The sequence below is a fragment of the Tachysurus fulvidraco genome, chromosome 6 (genome assembly GCF_022655615.1).
Source record: "Tachysurus fulvidraco isolate hzauxx_2018 chromosome 6, HZAU_PFXX_2.0, whole genome shotgun sequence".
Taxonomy (NCBI): Eukaryota; Metazoa; Chordata; class Actinopteri; order Siluriformes; family Bagridae; genus Tachysurus; species Tachysurus fulvidraco.
The window spans coordinates 24760188-24781250 of record NC_062523.1 but is presented as its reverse complement, the minus strand read 5'-3'; the positions used below and the strand labels follow the sequence as shown (position 1 = coordinate 24781250).

At 40.5% G+C, this 21063-nt stretch overlaps 1 protein-coding gene across 1 annotated transcript in view; it reads left to right on the top strand.

Annotated features, from left to right (window-relative positions):
- kcnh3 (potassium voltage-gated channel, subfamily H (eag-related), member 3) overlaps positions 1 to 21063 on the top strand; it is a 168098-nt gene that overhangs the window by 124703 nt on the left and 22332 nt on the right. The window contains exons 5-10 of the mRNA XM_027143559.2: positions 524 to 776; positions 2783 to 2940; positions 3110 to 3317; positions 8196 to 8555; positions 16389 to 16588; positions 18541 to 18790. Coding sequence (XP_026999360.2) covers positions 524 to 776; positions 2783 to 2940; positions 3110 to 3317; positions 8196 to 8555; positions 16389 to 16588; positions 18541 to 18790 — 1429 coding nt within the window. The remainder of the gene's footprint in view (positions 1 to 523; positions 777 to 2782; positions 2941 to 3109; positions 3318 to 8195; positions 8556 to 16388; positions 16589 to 18540; positions 18791 to 21063) is intronic.

The window sequence follows — 21063 nt, the reverse complement described above, 5'->3', positions numbered from 1 at the left end:
AGAAAATTTGCTGAGAGCACTTTACACTGATTGTGAACCGATATCTTCTCTTTAACGCCAATTGTCATGACATGGTTCGGATAAAAAAATACAAGTTTAAAAGCTTAAAGTAATCCAGCACATTTTTAAAGTAGCAGGTGAACCTCTGTACCTGATGTGAAATGTCCGACAGTGTAGCGATAGAAAAAATATAGATGTGTGAGTATAGCCTGGATATGAAGCCATGCTATTGTCCTCTTCTTCACATGAATAAACCTGGCCCAAATCTGCAGATAATCTGTGGTCATTTGAAAAAAATAAATAAATCGCAAGCTCCTCCCAACGCTTAATACTTGATTTTTCATTTATTTCTCTGATCGCAATACCATAAAATCCTGGAAGGAATAAATAGCAAATGTATGAATTCAATGGTAAACAGAATAACATTTAAACACACAAATTAACTTCTTCTGCAGTTAACTTGAGGTTCCTGTGAAATACACTACAGTATATTGTAATATAATTCCTCTTCTTCTTCTTGTAGAATATGTTCGGCGAGAAGCCGCCCATCCCAGAGTACAAGGTAGCAGCCATTCAGAAGTCTCGCTTTATCCTTCTTCATTACGGTACCTTCAAGGCTGGCTGGGATTGGCTGATTCTTTTAGCCACCTTTTATGTGGCAGTCACCGTCCCCTATAACGTCTGCTTTGCTGTGGTTGGTGGACGGGACGAAACGATTACGACCAGAAGTCCGCCGAGTGTCAGCGACATCTTGGTGGAGATCCTTTTTATGCTAGGTAGGACACACAAGCCTGTGTTAGTCTGGATTATTGCCCTCATCTGCTTGAAGGGTAGCATGAAGTGAATGGTGTGGTAGCCCAGTGGTTAAGGTGTTGGGCTACCAATCGGAAGGGCTGCCAATCGATTCCTATGTCCACCAGGCTGCCACTGCTGGGCCCTTGAGCAAGTCTCTTAGCCCGCAATTGCCCAGTTGTATACAAATGAGATAAAAATGTAAGTCGCTCTGGATAAGGGCGTCTGCTAAATGCTGTAAATGAATGAAGGTCTCTTTGTTTATTATGTAAAAGTGGAAACAAAATGAGCAAAATAAAGGAAAGATGATTGGAACCGACTTTGTACAGGCAAAGCTTTTAGAGACAGTCGAGACTATTGAAAAACACTTTGCTTTTGTTAATAATTGCACAATTCCATTCAAAATATTGATTTAATGGGTTTGTCATTAACTCCTCATTAGTTCCACAGACAAACTATCTACATTTTAAATTCATCTAGTATTTTTTCTTCGTCATATAAAATTCTTTGTCGCCTCAGGCTTGTTCATTAGAAATAAACGTTCGAAATAAATAGTAACTTCATTTTAAACCCTTTCTATACTATTTGTATACTTCTGTATAGAAGTTCATTGAATTGAACCGATTTAATATTTACAGCACACAGCCGACTGACATTTAACGACTTCAAGCTTGTTTATATTTACTCGTTTTTGTTCATTATGCCAAATTATGGCTTCGTTATTATTGCAGAATAAATCGTTTCCACCAAATAGTGTTGTATATTAGCTTCGTTTCAGTTTCGAGCAGCTCGAGCAGAACACCGCAGCTAGGCTACTGAAGAGCTGAAAATAAACACAGAGCATATTACTGCTGTGTTTAACAACTCTACACTGGCTGCTGGATTCGTTTAGGATTGACTTTTAAGATCTTATTTGTTTTAAAGCACTACACCACCAGGCTCCACACTGTATTACTTCCTTATACTTTGTCCAACTGCCTCTCGGTGTAAACAAAGATCAGGCATTCTCTCTATTTGCTCTTATATAATGGAATAATCTCTCCTTTTATATTCTCTTGGTCCAATAAGTGGAGATTTTTAAGCTTCAGCTGAAAACATTATTAATTCTTTAGCGTTTAAATTGAAAGAACATAGAATGCTGGAGATGTTTTTTTCTGATACTGATCACACAGTTTATAGAATGAGTTAATGTATGTACAGTATGTGTTGATGGTGTTTGCCATTTTAACCTTTTTCAAGCAGTTTTATAGTTGTGAAGCACATTGCTGAACTCAATGGCTTTTCACGTTGCTCTTAACACCAGCTTAACACTGTACTAAACCCTGCTTTTAACCCCGGTCGGAGGATCGATTCACGCTTGTATAAATTAATAACGTAATTTCGAAGCGGTGTGATAGTGCTGCTTTCTTCTCAGGATTATGAGATGCAGAGTTAGCAGTGCTATTGCATTTTTAATCCCACATTCAGGTGCCAAACTTGTTCAATGTGGAATGATTAGCAACAGACCACCAATCAGAAATTGAGCAGTGTGTTCTTCATATCACAGACTTTGTACAGGCTTTTTTGATGTTGGTGATGTTTGTTACTGATGTGAAAAAATAAGACAAGCCACTATACATATATTTTTTCAGTCATGGCTGTCAATGTGTCAAATATATAAATAAGACATTAGATATTAATGGTTAATTGAGGAACGTCAGATTATGAGTAGCCAGAATTCACTGTTAACCCGGGTAAAGTATGAGCAGTGTGAAAGCAGGATTCAGTTCAACCAAAGTTTATAGTCATTTAGGGAAAACTATTTAGTGTGAAAAGCCCTTCTGTTGTTTTTAAATGTGCTATATAAATAAATCTGAGTTAAGCTTGATGAACCCATGCCTCTGACTGTTATCTCAGAGTGGATGGAAAACGTTACTGGTCTGTTAAAGTAATATTTAAATGTGCGGTCGAAGTAACACAAGAGCTGACATTGTGTTCTCTGAATTTGCAGATATTGTGTTGAACTTCCGCACCACGTTTGTGAGCACATCAGGCCAGGTGGTGTACGACGCTCGCTCCATCTGCGTGCACTATGTCACCACCTGGCTTTTTGTGGACCTGATTGCAGCATTACCCTTTGACCTGCTCTATGCGTTCAACGTCAGTGTGGTGAGTTTTACTGTCACTTATCCCTGATATAAATGTCGGACAGCAACATTTTGTATCGGACCTAGTATTAAACCTTGAGGTACATCCCATGACATGCAAAGAAATAACAGCCTGATGCAGTACTATCCCCGTCTAATTTGTACATGATCTGTATGTTATCTTTATGCAGTTCTTTGGAGTTCATCTGCTAAAGACAGTTCGGTTGTTAAGACTCCTGCGCTTACTACAGAAGCTGGAGCGCTACTCGCAGTACAGTGCCGTGGTTCTCACCTTGCTCATGTCGATGTTCGCTCTGCTGGCTCACTGGATGGCTTGTGTCTGGTACTTTATTGGGCGCTGTGAGATCGAGAGTAATACGCCTGGAACCTGGGATATTGGTGAGTGTACACTATATACTAATAATATGCTTCTAATTAGAGTTCCAGTTCTAGCATCTCAAAGTTTCTGTTTTTAATGAGCAGTTTGTTAGGTTTTATTTAACATTGTTTACTGCATATATTTGTAACTAATGACCAATTCTTTCACCCAGGAATATGTACCTCGGTGTACTTCTATAAAGAATTTAATGTTTTTGTTGCCATGGTCAACATGCCATTTTTAAGCTAGAACTTTTTGAAAGTTTGCCAGAAATATTTACAAACCAGTTGCTCATTAAAGGCAGTGGTGACTCTGGTTAAGGCTCTGATTAGTTTTGGTGGTTCAATCCCCAGAATTGCCAAGTTACTACGGTTGGGCTCTTTAGCAAGGCCCATAACCCAGATGCTCAGAATTTCCTAACATGCTGGGATATTTGTAATCTATATATGTGTCAAATAAAGCTCTTTCGGGTGCTACCTGTACCTGCCACAGCGGATCATCTGGTCCACACACTTGACTCAGGTCTTATGCCGGATGCCCTTCTTTTATCCCGGATGCCCTTCCTCATGCAACCCTCCCTTTTTATCCAGGATTAGGACCGACGGTGAGAGTTTACCTGCCCCGGAAACAAACCCAGACCACGGCCATGTAAATACTACTGTGTTTCACTAGGTTTAGGCTGCCGCATTATATATACAGCATTTGCATTTACACTGATCACAAACAAGCAATCGAGATTTAAGGGCTTTTGCTTAAGGGCCAAGCAGTGGCAAGTCCTGAATTGAACTCACAACCTTCAGATCGGTAGTTCAACATTGAGCTACCACTTCCCACACTCTACTACTATTAAACAGGTGCATCAAGTTATAACATAGCCTCTAGTTATTACACAAAAGCATAAAACAATGTTTGCAGAAAATAAGATTACTCTGTGGCTCTGTTCACAGTGAGCAGTCAATAAAATTATCTATAATTGCAGGTATAAATTATTATTATTATTATTATTATTATTATTATCAGACATGGACAGCTTGCACAATTGCAGTTTCGGTAATAGATCATAGAAATGTAACAGCTTGGCTGTTTTTATTTTAAGAGCTGCAGTGAGCTTTTTTTTTACTCTAAAATCTCATCAGAATAATATACTTGAAAGATACTAAACACCCGGAAATATTTTATTTATTATTAGCAATGCAGTATTACATGAGTAAGTTTGTGGCTACAGAGGACAAATGCAGCCAATCAGCTGCAGAGGACAAACGCTTTCTAGGACGAAACTGTTTTGGCATTATGGTTAAAAAATAATCACTGTTTTTGTTGTAAAGTGCAATACATTGAAATGCTGTTCATGTAAAACAAAGTTAAAATTAACATTAGAAAAAGACTTGTCTTTGTGTCCTGACATGTCTTAATTTTGTATGTAGTATTACGTATGTAGTGAAATATGTCAAGTTTTGATCAAGCCTCTGTGGTGCAGGAAAAATTCGACACCATGTTCGATTTAATCTGTAAACCTGTTCTATATGATTGGCTGAATAACGATGGAACATACACTGAGCTGGTGCAACCGAGGCTCGATCCTGAAACCTGCCTGTATGTGTGGTGCATCGTTCTGTATCACACTTCCATCGGTATCAAACATGTTTCATTCTCACCGTGATTATTACACAATGAATGGTCCTAATAACATGGCATGCCGTTGTCAGGCCTTATTTACATTTACATTACATTACATTTACGGCATTTAGCAGACACCCTTATCCAGAGTGACTTACAAGTTATTTACATCTCTTCCTGCTTGTGCAAGGAGCAAACCGACCTCGTTTCAGAAATAGCAATGAATTTGCACTTCTCTTTCAAATAGAGCATTCAGAGGGTTAGAGGAAGAGTGAAGTACTTTTGTTTGGAGCTGTTCAAACTACTTGGTACACCTTGAGTGCAAAGTCAGGAAGAATACGATTTAAGAAGCTTTATTTTTGTCACCATTTTGGTTTATATGTAATCATAAAAGGAGAGAATATGAGAAATACTATATTCATTTGTCTGTCTGTCTGTTTATCTATCCACTTAGATAACTATCCACTGCCGGGCTTTTTTTTCCCCCAGCTAGCTTAATAACGGAGCTGCCCGTGATGATTTTCCATCAGTCCTGAGGAATTTACATATGCTAAGCACTTGTTGGCAGCGTTCCCTTTCATTCAGCTTACGAAATGAAAATGATTTCTCTCAGGATTTTTGTTCTGGATATTAGTTTATACAGCGGCACCGATTTTACTATTTATACTGGCTTTACCATTAGGATGAAAAATCTGCACAATATGTGCTACAGTATGTTCTTCTGTCTCCTGTGTTTGCCTCGGCCTCTGTCCTAGAATGCTGATCCCTTCTTCAACACAAACCCACGCAGTTTGTTATATGCTATATAAATTTACTGGCCTCTTTTTTAGGAACACATCTACAGTCATATGCAAACGCTTAGGAACCCCTGACAATTTCCATGATTTAAATGGATAGTTGTGGTATTGCCGGCCTGAGACTCGAACCCACAACCTTAGGGTTAGGAGTCAAACTCTTTAACCGTTAGGCCACGACTGCTCAGGATGCTCAGGATGCTCTCAATGGTCCCCCTGTAGAATGGATTCAGGATGGGGGCAGGAAGGGGTTCTTTCCTCAGACTTCATAGGAAGTAGAGACACTGCTGGGCTTTATAAAGCTGGTGTTGAGTAACTAGGTAAAGTTCTCCACCAGATGAACGGCAAGGATATCCAGCAGCCTTTCGTGAGTTAACTCTGCATAGAGTTCTCCTCAGCTCGGCTGTGGTTAGACAGAGTACCCGGTTGTTGGGTGGAGGGACGGCCTTCGCCTTAAGTCGTTCAGCGCATCTGAGAGGGAGGCATCACTGTCACAGGCAGGTGAAGCTGTCTTGTAGTTCGTGATCACCTGGATGCCCTGCTACATGCGCCGGGTATCTACACTGTCCAGTCATCCACAGCTTCTAAGCTCCGCTTAGTTGGGATGCTGCTTGCATGCATGTGCTCACATATGAAAATAAGTGCTTATGATGTAAAGATCGTCCAGATAAACTGAACTATGTTTGTGAATCTATGTTTTTTTATTTTGCGATGTCCTTGTTATTTGCTTCTATCTTTCTAAATGAGCTGCTGTGTATGTAAATGAGAGAAGAAGCACAGCAGATTGTGTGCTAATTGCAGGTTTGAGCCTCAAATGGTTGTTGATGTGCTTCAGTAATATAGAAGGCAGAAAGCTAAGTGACAGAATGTGTACGTGTGTGTACTGAGAGTGTTTAAAATGTCCTCCCCCCCCCACCTGCTTTCCCTTTCTGAGAGTGCATTTAAGCAATATAATGTCTTAGGATATCGTGTCAGTGGTCTTGGATGATGTGGCACTATGCTGCACTTTGTCTGAGCTAGAAATGTTAGACTGGCAGGTAGATTGCGAGAGAGACAAATCTGATCTATCTGGATTGAAAGCTTGGCAAAGAGATTCAAGGCAGAAGGGACAAACTGCAACACTTTGAAGTGCAGTGCTGTGCTGCCAGGATGTTAGAGCTGAAGTGCTGATGTGTTTCTGAGTGTGAGTTCAGCGCTCAGAATAGTGACAGTTGCACTGCTAAATCTGGGGCAGTAACACCACTGCTGAAATGAAGGGATACCTTTGAGAACCCGGCATCATCGTATGCATTTATTTCCATTTATCGGAAATCACTTCCGAGTGAAAAGTGCTATTAAAGCAGTAGATAATGGCACACGTGTTGCAAGATAATGGCACAAGTGTTGCAATACAGGATGTTTATGTTAGTGACACGTTATGCTCAAGTGCCATCCAAGTATCATTTGAGGACTTTGGCAGGAAGGAGTTAGGGTTGGGTCTGAGGTGAACTTGCTTAATTCTAATGAAGTTCAAATTGTTATAGAAAGGACGTTATTTACATTTGCGTTAGTTTCACCCGAATGAGGATGAGGTTCCCTTCTGAGTCTGGTTCCTCTCAAGGTTCTTCCTCATCTCATGTCATCATCTCAGGGAGTTTTTCCTTGTCACCGTAACCTCCAGCTTGCTTGCTCATTGTGATAAATGCTAGAGATATACAGTAACTTAATTTTAAACTATTTATTTCTATAAAGCTGCTTTGGGACAATGTGACTTATTATACAAATAAAATGAATTGAAATTAAGTCAGTCGAGACATTAAAGACTTTATTTCACTTCGATGAGTCATTTGGCCATTAATTAAAGCATGTCAGATAGATCAGGTGAATATTGAATTATTTGCAAGCATGTTATATTATATGAGAGTGTGTGTGTGTGCCCTGCGATGGGTTGGCACTCCGTCCATGGGTGTATCCTGCCTTGATGCCCGATGACGCCTGAGATAGACACAGGCTCCCCGTGACCCGAGAAGTTCGGATAAGCGGTAGAAAATGAATGAACTAATGAATGAATGAATGTTATATTGTACTATATACTATTGTTTTATAATACTAAAAAGAAAGTACGTTTAATTTTGTAATTTATACAATATTTTACAAAACCCTGTTATATCATCACATTAATTATGTGGGTATTTTCTCTGATATTATCATTGATGTACCTTGTTGTCAGGCATCAGTATGTATTATATATATATATATATATATGTCCATATATATATATATTTCCACCTGCTTTTATATTATATATATATATATATATATATATATATATATATATATATATATATATATATATATATATATATATATATATATTGTTTTTGGATTTGTTATTTTGTTTTTCAACCTTTGGTCACTGTACTACTCATTTAAAGCATCATCAAATTATTTTTTCCTTGTTTTTAGTTGAGTTCTTTTCTCAGTTGACATCTTTTGGCTTTTTTTCAGGTTGGCTGCATGAGTTGGCCAAACGTCTGGACATGCCATACTTCCTCTCTCCCCACACACCCACCCTTCCAGATTCACTGCGGCCCAACAACCTGGACGGTTTGAGTGGCAACGTGAGCCAGTGGAACTCCTCCAGCAGTGATTTAGTGGGGCAGGACACCGCAGCCAACTCCAGCCAGTGGAACGGGACAGGAGCGGGGCCAGTGGATGGTGTGTTGAGTGGTGGCCCCTCTGTGCGGAGCTCTTACGTAACCTCGCTTTACTTTGCTCTAAGCAGTCTGACCAGCGTGGGATTCGGAAACGTCTCAGCTAACACTGACTCTGAGAAGATCTTCTCCATTTGCACCATGTTGATTGGAGGTGAGAAAGCATGAAGGTTTCACTAAAACCTGATTTATAACCATCTGCGTGATGGCACTTTTGTTTCCTTTAAACAAGCAGCGACACTGGTGGTGTGGTCCATTCTATTATTCTTCTGTTTCAGTACGGCTTCCTACAGTGACACGTGGACTCTAACCACCATGTCATGTCAATGGTTTATCTTATTGTCTCCACCAGTTTTGTGCTAGAGTATCTTAGTGAAGTCTCATTTAGTGTTAGATTCTAAGTTTCTTTATCAGTATTGCGGCTTATGATTATGGTTATTTGCATTTCTTAATTCTTGTGTTTTAACTATTTATTATCAGTAAAACACGTGCCAGGTATCTGTACTCGCAGTCGGCCTCGTTCACCTAGACGTCACAGGACGGTTTAGAGAGGAAATTCCTACAGCAGCCGGATGTGGTGGTGTTCTGACCTCAATTGATGAAAGACGTTCATTTAAAATGTCTTCATATCTGATAGACAAACTCTTGTTAGACAAACTTTCCAATTCTAATAAAGTTTCTGAACCAAGATATAGGTATTTAAAAATGCAGACTAGTGCGAGTTAAAGGAAGTCAAAATGAAGTGTTGGGCCACCATGAGCTGCCAGATCAGCTTCTGTACAGGTCTCTGGAACCGAACCAGACGGATAAGCACTGTTCTTCAAGCAGATATGTCATCAGTTGGTGGTTGTTGATGGTGCAGATTGCTGTCTGACACAAAATTCTAAAAACTCCAATAGAACTCATTTAGTCGCAGTACTGTATATACTGATAATATTCTGTTTTTGAACCGTCACTTTAATGCTATTTTGCTGCTGTCTAATTAATTAATTAATTTGTGTGTGTGTTTGTATGAGTGTGTGTGAGAGAGATTGTGACTGGTGGTGTTTATTGTACGTGTTTGTAGCCTTTTTGGACTCCTTTATCATTTGTAATGTTGCTCCCATTTAAAACAGTTCAGCACAAGCCCAGCCATTTTTATGGTCATGGTTGAGGACAATGTCCCGTCCAGAGACAAGCTGTTTCGTGTTGAGGTTTTGTTCAAACCGACCATCAAAAATACCCTCTCTAATGAATATTTTTTTTCTTCATTGGTTGTTGCGTTAAATCTTACTCAGTGCTATTTTCTGATTGGCTATTGTGTAGCCTTTTTTGATTGGCTGATAAGTGTCAGGCTCGAATAAGAACTCCAGGGGAGACGCGCTTGATTCCTGCTCGGTTCCGTAGAGACAGCGGTGCGGACTGATACATTTTGAGCGCTGCGGCTTATTAAATATATGATAAATAGTCAAAAAGTTTTTCTGTGTGAGAAATACGATGTGTGACGGGAGAGCGTGACAGCCCTGAGTTTACAACCGTATTACAGTTTACTAATCCTTTGGTCCTTAGCTATGTGTTGTTTTTAGTTCTGTGTAGCTCCGTGTTGTTCAGTGTAGCACCACGGTCCTGGAGGAACGTTGTTCCATCTCACTATGTACTCTGTCAGCTATATATGCTTGAAATAACAATAAAAGTTTCCTGACTTGACTTGAGATTATGAATCAGGAAACTTACCCCATATTTTGCAGTAAACAAAAGCACTTGCAGTGTTTGACTCGGTTGGTTTTGGAGAGCGATGGACTGCATAACACCTTTACCATAATCTTATTAAATAAAAGTATACAGTGGAACATGTTGTGTATGTGTGTGACAGTGTGGTCATGTTCAACCTCTCTTAATGCCACAGAGTGGAAAATGTAATCATAACCAAATCAAATCTGCAGTTGTTGGACATTCTGTGATGTACTTTATTATACAGATGGCTTGCTGACTCATAGTTAGAGGGTGAAACCAGAAGCGCTTTTGTTGCTATCTGTAGCTAGAACACACGTAATAAAACACTGTACACCGAGTGCAATTAAATCTCTCTCTCTCTCTCTCTCTCTCTCTCTCTCTCTCTCTCTCTCTCTCTCTCTCTCTCTCTCTATCTCTCTCGCTCTCTCTCTCTCTCTCTCTCTTGCTCTCTCTCTCTCTTGCTCTCTATCTCTATCTTGCTCTCTCTCTCTTGCTCTCTCTATCTCTCTCTCTTGCTCTCTCTCTCTCTCTCTATCTCTCTCTCTATCTCTCTCTCTCTTGCTCTCTCTATCTCTCTCTCTTGCTCTCTCTCTCTCTCTTGCTCTCTCTCTCTCTCTTTCTCTTCTCTCTCATCTCTTTCTCTCTCCGGGGACTGCCTCTCTCTCGGTCCGACTCATGGGTCTTCTCTGCTCCCCCCTCATCGTTTCGCTAGCGGTTTCTTCTTACCTCAGCCTCCTCTTTTTTCTCATCTCTCTCTCTCGTGCCGTTCCTCTTCTTCACGTCCTCATATCTCATCTCCTCTCCCTTCTTCTCTCGTCTTCTCATTCTCCATCCCGTCTCTCCCTCCCCTCTGTCTTCCCTCTCCCCTCTCGCTTCTCTTACGTCGCCTCTCCGTCTCTCTCTTTACTGAGGCTCCCTCTTGTATCTCTCGTTCTCCCCCCCGTATCTCACTCTCTCTCTCTCCTCGCCCCGCTCGTCTACTCCTTTTCTCTCTGCATCTCTCTCACTCCTCTCTTCTGTCTCCTTTTCCTCCTTCCTCTCTCTCTCTCTCTCTCTCTCTCTGGCTGTAATTATTATTTAAACTAGGCCAGATAAGTGGACGAGTTTTTAAAAAAGAAGAATTGTTGAACATTTTATTTAGTTTGAAAACTACAGTAACTAAATAAAAATGGATTAGATGGTTATTTTTGTGTTATCGTTATTATTATTCACAGCATATAGCATCTAGATATCACATGGAGACTATGAGCATTGTTGAACATTTCCCAAAACAATGCTGTCCCTGATGCTCTTTATTCATATGATTGTGTCACTAATTTAAGCTGCACTCATCGTGTGAAACACTTCTCACAAGTGCTCTTAAGATGCGCTTTTAGGCAAATTTTGCTCTCAGCTTCAGCCGTGTCAGATCTGTCTAAAGCTTTAATGGGTCTGTGGGGAAAGCTGCGTATGCTCAACATGTGTCTGGGGAAATGTGTGCGTTCTGTTCACAAATGCTTTGCCATGCACTCCATGATCATTATTATAATTTGTGTTGGTATGGCGCTATGCAGCGTGGCACGATGGTGTTTTATCGCCTGGAGATGTTTGAATATTCAGTTAGCTCATTAACTGCTCCCACCCCCTGGAGCTGGCCTCATGAATATGCCACGACTAGTCAGGATCACGTCACCATCTGCTTGTACACAGCAAAAAAAAGTTGCATTTGCTTTGCATACCACACCTTTGTCTGCTTTCTGCATTATTTCCTCATTTCTTTTCTTACTCTATGAGCTGGAGTACACTTCCCTTAGCAGCAATATCTATTAACCTCTGTGTCTCATTCGACCGCATTTGCATTTATACCACACTTTCCTTTGACATCCATTCCAATTAAAGAGCATTTCTTCTAACCACACTTCCTATTAAACCACATCATTTATTGATTTCACTTAGCATGGGCCGTGCTCTGAGTGCCTTATCCTCAGACCATTTCAGCAAGCACAAAACCTTTGTCTACAAACAATGTATAGCGGTTGTGCAGAGGCTAACCGATTGCTAATGGTTTAAAATAAACAAACAAACAAACAAACAAACAAACAAATAAAAATGAAGCACTCACAGTGCATGTATTCATTAATATAAATGAGGAAATTACCTGTATTGTGTAATAACCAAGCACTAGTCTGAAACTTAATATGCAGAAGACTTTTCCATCTGCTCTGACTAAATGTAATAAGGTTTAAATGTAAAAGGAAAAAGGGATGAAATGTCCCTCTGGTCAATTATGGGTATTTCTTTTGTTAAAAAAAAATAATTATGAAGGATCGGATAACGTACAATATTTAATATAATATTGAATGCATTTCATCAACCCTGTTTTGCCAAGTTCAAGGTGATGCCTTCTCTCTATAAAAACACTTGAGCAGTAACTCAGAAACAAGGTAATAGTGTATTTACTATAAGCTACAGTAGGGTGAATAGTATACCGGAGTAGGAATTGCACATAATAAACGGTAGAATGTTGTTATAGGAAGAATACTGTAGTATACCGTAGACAGAATACGGTGCTATACTGTGATATGGAATACTGTAGTAATGCTGTAAACAAAGAATGCTTACAGAAATATAAATAAGGAGTGTTTATTTCTGTCAATTTACAAAATGCAAAGTGAGCAAACAAAAGAAATATTTGGTGTTTGGTTTTTTTTGCCTTCAAACCAGCACGAAGTGATGGTACAGTATAGCACCCACATACAGTAGCCCTGATCTCAACATCATCCAGTGTGTCTGGGATTACATGAAGAGACAGAAGGGTGTAAAAGAGCCGACATCCACAGGAGATCTGTGGTTAGTTCTCCAAGATGTTTGGAACAACCTACCAGCTGAGTTCCTTCAAAAACCGTGTGCAAGTATACCTAGAAGAATTGCTGCTGATTTGAAGACAAAGTGTGGTCACACCAAATATCTATTCGATTTAGATTTCTCTTTTGTTCATTCACTGCATTTTGTTCATTTATGAAAACAAATGTTAAACACTTCCATTTTTGAAAGCATTCTTTGTTTACAGCATTTTTTCAAACCTGCCTAAAGATTTTTGCACAGTACTGTATATGTGGAATAGGACACTATAGACAGTATATGTTCATACTGTATAAGAGGACATTTATACTCTATGAAGAATACTCTATATTGCTATATGTGGAATACTGTAGTATACTGTGTGTGGAATAGGATACAGTAGACACTAATAGAATACTAGAGACAGAATATCTTGCTGGTGTATGGACTACTGTAGTATATGTTATGAGGAGTAATACCAATACTATAAGCAGAATGTGTTGCTTTTGCAGGAACAGGACACTATAGGAAGAATACTGTAGTTTATTATAGACTTAATACAGTATTTTGCTATAGATGGAATAAGGTAAGGTGGAGTAGGATACTATAGGAGGAATATCCCCTCTTCCAGGGTATCTGCAGTGTCCTTTGTAAGGATTTGCCATCTTCTAATACATCAGGCTCAATGGATTAGAGGTTAAACTCATCCCCAGAGGTTAAATTAGCGAGTGTGAGGGAAATTGTGAAACCTTACTCTAAGGGCATAAGGGATTGAGTAAAGGAGAGATGTTGCGGTGGGTTAGAATGAAGCGTGGCACAGGAATAGAGTTTTATTTGAGATGTGGGACTGAGAGAAGAGGAAGTCTCTCTGAAAGCGTGGGTCTGAATTTAGGACCATGTCCTCGGAGGTAAGCGGGAGGTGGAGAGAGCTCGAAGCAGCTGAGAGCGCAAACTTTCAGATTCTGCCACCACATGTGATCACTAGAGGCCATTACGCTCCCATCCAGCTGACAGCTGCTGTGCCACCCACACGCAGGAATCTCACGTACACACACACACACACACACACACACACACACACACACACACACACACACACACACACACACACACACACACACACACACACCTATTTTACTCATAACAGGCTACAGAGCTACACATAGTGTCATAAACCTCCACATTATAACCAAAACAAGCAAGTACACACTGGTAATTATTGTAATATAGTCAATAGCAGCCCAACACCTGTCAAACACACACATACCTCCGATACCTCCGGCTCATTAGTTTGAGTCGTATACACCTACTCGTGTGTTTATTCATTTAGACCCACTAGAGTACTTAACAGCCACTTACTATATAATACGCACAATTCTGAGGAAGTCACACAAAATAAAATTCACGGTCAGAAGGTAGACTTTGAATCATTTCTTTGTTTCTCTGGAGTGCTTTAAAAGGTTTAGACCTAAAGAGTTATATTATTTTTAATTATAAGATAAACTGAAATGAAGATATGGAGGCCTGGATGTCACAAAAAAACACATGAAGAGTGGGAAGAAAAAACATGGGAGAAACATGAACATTTAGACACCTCTCCATCATACCTGTACAGTATGGGCTTACTGAACATCATACTCTTTGCTGTTATAAAGAGCGCCACACTTCTTGGACGGCTTTCCACTAGATGGTGGGATCATTTAACTAGAAGAGTGTTAGTCAGATCATAGAGGTGTTAAGTAGGGTTGAGTCAGAGTCCGAGGACACTCAGTTTCTTCCACTCCAACCTTAACACACCATGTCATTGGGACAGGAGCATTGTCATTCTGGAACATATCGTCGCTGTCGGCAGAATCCTCGTAGTAACCATTATTTTTCAGGAAATTAAAAAAACGCTGTATCTTATCCGCAATGCACAGGGTTTAGTCCGCATTGCAGTGGATCGTCTTGCGCTAAATTCCTGTCCTCAGACGAGCACCAGAACTAGCGGGGATCAAGATTTTTTTTCCTTTGAGCCCAGTGTTTTGAAGACATTTACCTCAGAAGACGTGTTGATTCGTTGCGACTCTTCTCGAGGAGAAATATGACGCGAAGCTCTCCCGCGGAGTGAAGAAGAGGTGGACAGTTGCAGCGTCCAATGGAGTTAAGAGATTTGCGCTCAAGCTATTTTCAAGACTTTAGATTGGTTAATAACTTGTAAAAATAACAGACCCACGTGAGGACTGACCAATAGCATCGATATGTGAAAAAATATGAAATTTAGACATACTGTAGGAGGCTTCCGCCCGACAGCGACGATATTTGAGTCTTTTAGTTCCAGTGAAGGAAAATTATAAAGTTGCAACATACAAAGACATACAATTGTGTTCAATTGTGTGCTTATAACTTTGAGGCAACAGTTTGGGGAAGCACCATATGCAGGTGCATTGGTTAGGTGTCCACATGCATTTGGCCATGTACAGTACATTTACATTTACATTTACAGCATTTGGCAGACGCCCTTATCCAGAGCGACGTACATAAGTGCTTAAATCTCTAACATTGAATACATTAATGCTGGCTCACTAGGTTACATACTTAAGATACCATGAGTTTAAAACATTTGTTCAAAGTTACAATGAAAAAGTGTCAAAAGGTTGTATATTTTTATTTTATTTTTTTTAAATGCAAAAGATAAGGAAAGAAGTGCTAGTTGAAGTGTTTCCTGAATAAATAGGTCTTCAACCGCCGCTTGAAAATAGCCAGTGACTCAGCTGTCTGGACCTCTAGGGGAAGTTCATTCCACCACCTTGGTGCAAGAACAAAGAAGAGTCTTGTAGTATACTTGCCTCTTACCCTGAGAGCTGGTGGAACCAGTCGAGCAGTGCTGGTAGATCGGAGGGTGCGGGGTGCAGTGCGAGGAGTGATGAGGGCTTTGAGGTAAGAGGGAGCTGGTCCATTTTTGGCTTTGTAGGCCAGCATCAGTGTTTTGAATCTGATGCGTGCAGCTACCGGAAGCCAGTGGAGGGATCGCAGCAGCGGGGTGGTATGCGAGAAGTTTGGCAGGTTGAAAACAAGCCGGGCAGCTGCATTTTGGATCATTTTGGCCATGTAGTATATATTTACTATATTTACTTATTGAATGAAAGTTGCACTGACTAATATTACATACTACTCAGATAACTGCATGGCGACATCTTTTAGTGGATGTCAGTATTGGATCATTATCAGACATTCAAAGCTCTCACATCACTATTACATCAGCACATCCCTTCACTCCAATGCGTCAGACAAACTGCTCTGCAGGCATAAGGATTACATATATGTAGCCCGGTCCATTTAGACCCCAGTGATGATGATGATGATGATGATGATGATGATGATGGTGATGTTGATTGTGTTTTAACACAAGCTTACATGATGCTTGCTTGCCCTGAATCTGTCTTATCCCTGTCATATGTTTCTCTTCTTTCAGCGCTGATGCATGCCGTAGTCTTCGGTAACGTGACAGCCATCATCCAGCGTATGTACTCTCGCCGCTCACTTTACCACACACGCACCAAAGACCTAAAGGATTTCATCCGTGTTCACCGACTGCCCAAGGCCTTGGAACAGCGCATGCTGGAGTGCTTTCAGACCACATGGTCCGTTAACAATGGCATCGACGTCAGCGAGGTAGGCTTCTCCGCTGTGCGCTCAGAACTTCCTGTTTCCAAGAAAAACAGGATACAATTAGGATTGGAGCACTTTTGCAGTAGCACATTGACCTCTATAATCCCTCTAATAACTTCTCCCAATATTAAATAATGAAAATAACGTGAAAAAAGGAATTGGAATTCAGTTCATCATTACGAGGTAGAGAGTACACAGAGAGCATCACATTTTGCTTGCTCAGTGTCCGAGAGCTATTCTGACCAATTTCTGCATGCAAAGCCTTTAGTTTCTGTAATAAAGAAAAAGAAAAAAAAAGATTTCCTTCAGTTTCATTTGTGCAACAGATTTCACCTTCATCTTTTGTTCCCTGCATTTTCCAAGTACTTTTTTTCAGTATTTTTATTTTATTATAATTTTTTTTACAGAAAGTCAGTCTATCACCATTTCTCTCACCTTTTCCCTTCTATCACCTGTTCTCTGTGTCTCAGTCTCCCTTGTGTTCCCACATAATCATCCTTCCCAGCACTTCCTTTTTCTCCATTTCATAAGGCGCTTTTAGTTGCCTAGACTTCTCTTAAATCAAGCCACATCACATCATTCTCTCACATCACTCATTCTCCTGCCAAAAGACAAACCACTTCACTTATATACAGAAAACAGCTTGTTATTAGTTCGTTTAAAACTGAACATCTGTTGCATGCGGTGCATTGAAACCTCCATCATGAAACACATTACATGTCTAAACACACACATGTTTATGACATTTTTATGATGAGGATGTAGCTGCTGTTAATCGAGCTGTCGCTGAGATCGCAGGGCTACGTTGCTAGCACAGATGCAGTGGAGTTTATTAGCAGTAAAGAAACCCAAACTCTATTTTAAGATATGTATCTGAACAGATTTGAACAGGTTTAGCTATTAACTCCTAATAAAAAAACCAAGTGTTACTTTTCTCGCTCACATTCATCCAGTGATATTACTGAGAAAGCCACTGTAGACTCAGCTACACAAGTGACAGCACAGATTCTCTCTTCTTGCTGTTTATTATGCCGCTTTGTAGGAGCCAACATTCTGTTTTCCTATTTAAGCTTAGACAAAAATTTATCAAGAGTAACTCCTCCTAAGGCTTTCGAGCCACATGCACATAATTCGGATATGTCGTAGACCCTGGTCTGAAGTTTGTTGCTATTACATTTCTAAGCGATCCGAGTACCGGTACTTCTGGTACCGAGTCTCAAAATGGCCTTTTTTTACCCATAGACTCCCATTATAAAGTTTGAAGGTTTATAACTCGGCAAGCTTTCGAACTGTCTACACCAAACTCGGCCAACTCCTTTAGAGTGATACTCTGAACAAAGGGTTAAATCGGTGTACCGACTGGCCGTTCGGTTGTGCCACAGCCCCGCCCCTAATATATGCAAAATCAAAAAACTTTTTACAACATGAACATGTGACGTATCAAAACACTCAGAACAATGAGGGGAACTTCCTCACATGTATTCTGGTGATGTCACGTTATGTCACGTGAAAATTAAAAATTAGCACAACAGACTATTCGGATGACATCACATGCTTGTCTCCACTTACCTCCAAATGTTCTAGCTTTCTGTCTACTTGCTTCCAAAAGTAACACTGACCTTTATGGCCACTCGCCTCCAAAAAGCACCGGCCTTTTACGAATACTTGCACCGTCAAAGCCAACATCAAAGTTTGTCATGACAAACTTTACAAATCTAGTTTATTTATAACATTTTGCAAGATAAAATAGTGTCTGGAAAATCGTTAACTTCTTAGAAAATAAAGGTGATGATGTATTGTGTATGATTTGATTTGATAAATTTGGACTCTTTATTCGGCACATTATCATATTCTTTTCCCTCCTTTCAAATTTTGATTTCTTTCCTAAACAACGACCAAATTAGCCTTAACTTTCCAGGCTTAATGTGGCGGTTTTCTCTCCGTTCTCCCTGCAGTTGCTGAAGGACTTCCCAGATGAGCTGAGAGCAGACATCGCCATGCACCTGAACAAAGAGCTGCTGCAGCTGCCGCTTTTTGAGTCAGCCAGCCGCGGGTGTCTACGCTCACTCTCGCTTATCATCAAGACGTCGTTCTGCGCACCCGGAGAGTTCCTCATCCGCCAGGGCGACGCACTGCAGGCCATCTACTTTGTGTGCTCGGGTTCCATGGAGGTGCTCAAGGACAACACAGTGTTGGCCATACTGGGTAAGAGAGCGGCTTTTCTCACACTGCGGCATAAAGTCAAGTGTGTTACAGTGTTAGGGGCTTTTTACACCTGGTCACTTCATGCGTTTTCAGTGATCAGGTAGCTATCCGATGGTAAAAAGACCAGGTCTAAATGCCCTCTGAAACGGTATCGAGACGGATATAAATACGATCGTTCAAACCAATTCCGGAGGTGGTCTGGGACGCATTTCAGATGAAACTGTACAGGTGTAAATGCATGTGGTTGTTCAAGCCACATACGTCAGCGCTATACTCCTCCCAAACTCCCCAGGTGACTCGCGAGTCGTGCATCGCGCCAGAAACAAATATGTTTTCCCACCAGTGCTGGCTCTGATCTTTCACCCAGGTGTCTTGTTTGGTCTTAAAATGCACTGCTGCTGCCAGCAAAAATGCAGCAAACTGTTTTTTTTGTAGCAAATGCATACACCAAAGCTTGTTCCATTTTAATTACCCCGGAAATGAGGTATATATATTTGATCCTTGGGCGGGAGTAGAAAGATGTGATCGATATCCGATTCACCAAGACGCATTTATGTGGCCTAATGTAAATGGAACATTTGTTGTTTATCTACAGCTCAGCTTTAAGCCTCACACCTCAAACTAGCAAAACACCCATGGGAAAAGATGCGTCTCCTTTTTTTATTCCAGGGAAAATACAGGAAATTTATTTGGTATTTAGGTATTTATAATGGTATCAATCCAGATAGAAGTAAAGAATAAAATACTCTTGATATCGCCAGGTTCAATGAAACATCTTTATTTAAAGGTGCGTCACATATTTATGTTTACATGCTCAAAAGAAAAAACCTTTTTTTAAACGTTTAATGATTCTAGCTGTTAGATTTAGCCTTTTATTTTATGGAGAATACATAATAAATGCGATATGTACTGAAACACCAAATCTGCTGCCAAAGCTTTATTGAAAGTCAACAAAACCTTCCGATGTGTCATTACTTGTCTTACCCGAACACGGCACTACGTGTCACAAGGCTTATCCTGTTTAATTATTAAACGTAAAATCTGTATCTTAATAAATGATCAGCCTGTAGCTAAATGAAAACAGGCTGACAGCTGAAGATATCGTTTGATCTCTCTGGCAAAAAAAAATAATAATAAGCCTGTGTGTAATTTCTCAGCATGTTTGTGATCACGCTTGTAATGATTAACAGTTTGGTAACATTTACTGTACATTGGCCTGTGTTGTGTTCCTGGAGGATTAAGCAGTTTTGTTTAGTGTTCGCTGAGCTGATAGAACTATGAAGCATGACGACTGAGATTTGGCTTCCTGTAATTTATATTCATTCATTCATTCATTTTCTACCGCTTATCCGAACTTCTCGGGTCACGGGGAGCCTGTGCCTATCTCAGGCGTCACCGGGCATCGAGGCAGGATACACCCTGGATGGAGTGCCAACCCATCACAGGGCACACACACACTCTCATTCACTCACACACTATGGACAATTTTCCAGAGATGCCAATCAACCTACCATGCATGACTTTGGACAGGGGGAGGAAACCGGAGTACCCGGAGGAAACCCCCGAGGCACGGGGAGAACATGCAAACTCCACACACACAAGGCGGAGGCGGGAATCGAACCCCCAACCCTGGAGGTGTGAGGGGAACGTGCTACCCACTAAGCCACCGTGCCCACCCCTAGCGACCATTCAGTTCAATTCATTTTAATTTCATTTGTATAGCGCTTTTAACAATTCACATTGTCTCAAAGCAGCTTTACAGAAACATAGAAACAGAATAAAACTTGTAAAGATTACATTTTCAACCAAGAGCCCCTGAGGAACTAATAGGTCAGAGTCTCACGTATGTAAGAGTTCATTACAGACTTAACACTAAAGTTCCTGCCTTATGTACAGAACAAGGATTAATAATGCCGACTGTGATAGAGGTTTTTAGGGATGTTCTGTGAAAATGCACACAAGTCAGGGATAGTTAGTTAGTTAGTAAGTTCATTTTAAGGACAGTAGAATGATGATCTTTCCCAAACCCAAGCTTTTTCATCCACAGCTGGACTGGAGTGTTTATCAGTAAAGACTTAAGTGTAAATGTGTTAATAGTAACAGCTACAGAATAGAGGAGCTGCTGTGTGGAAAGTGGAGAGAGAGACAGAGAGAGAGAGAGAGAGAGAGAGAGAGAGAGGAGAGGCAGAGCCGGGGAAGCATGAGAGGAGAGAGAGTGACAGCAGACGAGCAGAGACCTGAGAGGAGGGAGGAGAGAGGGAGAAGACGAGGGG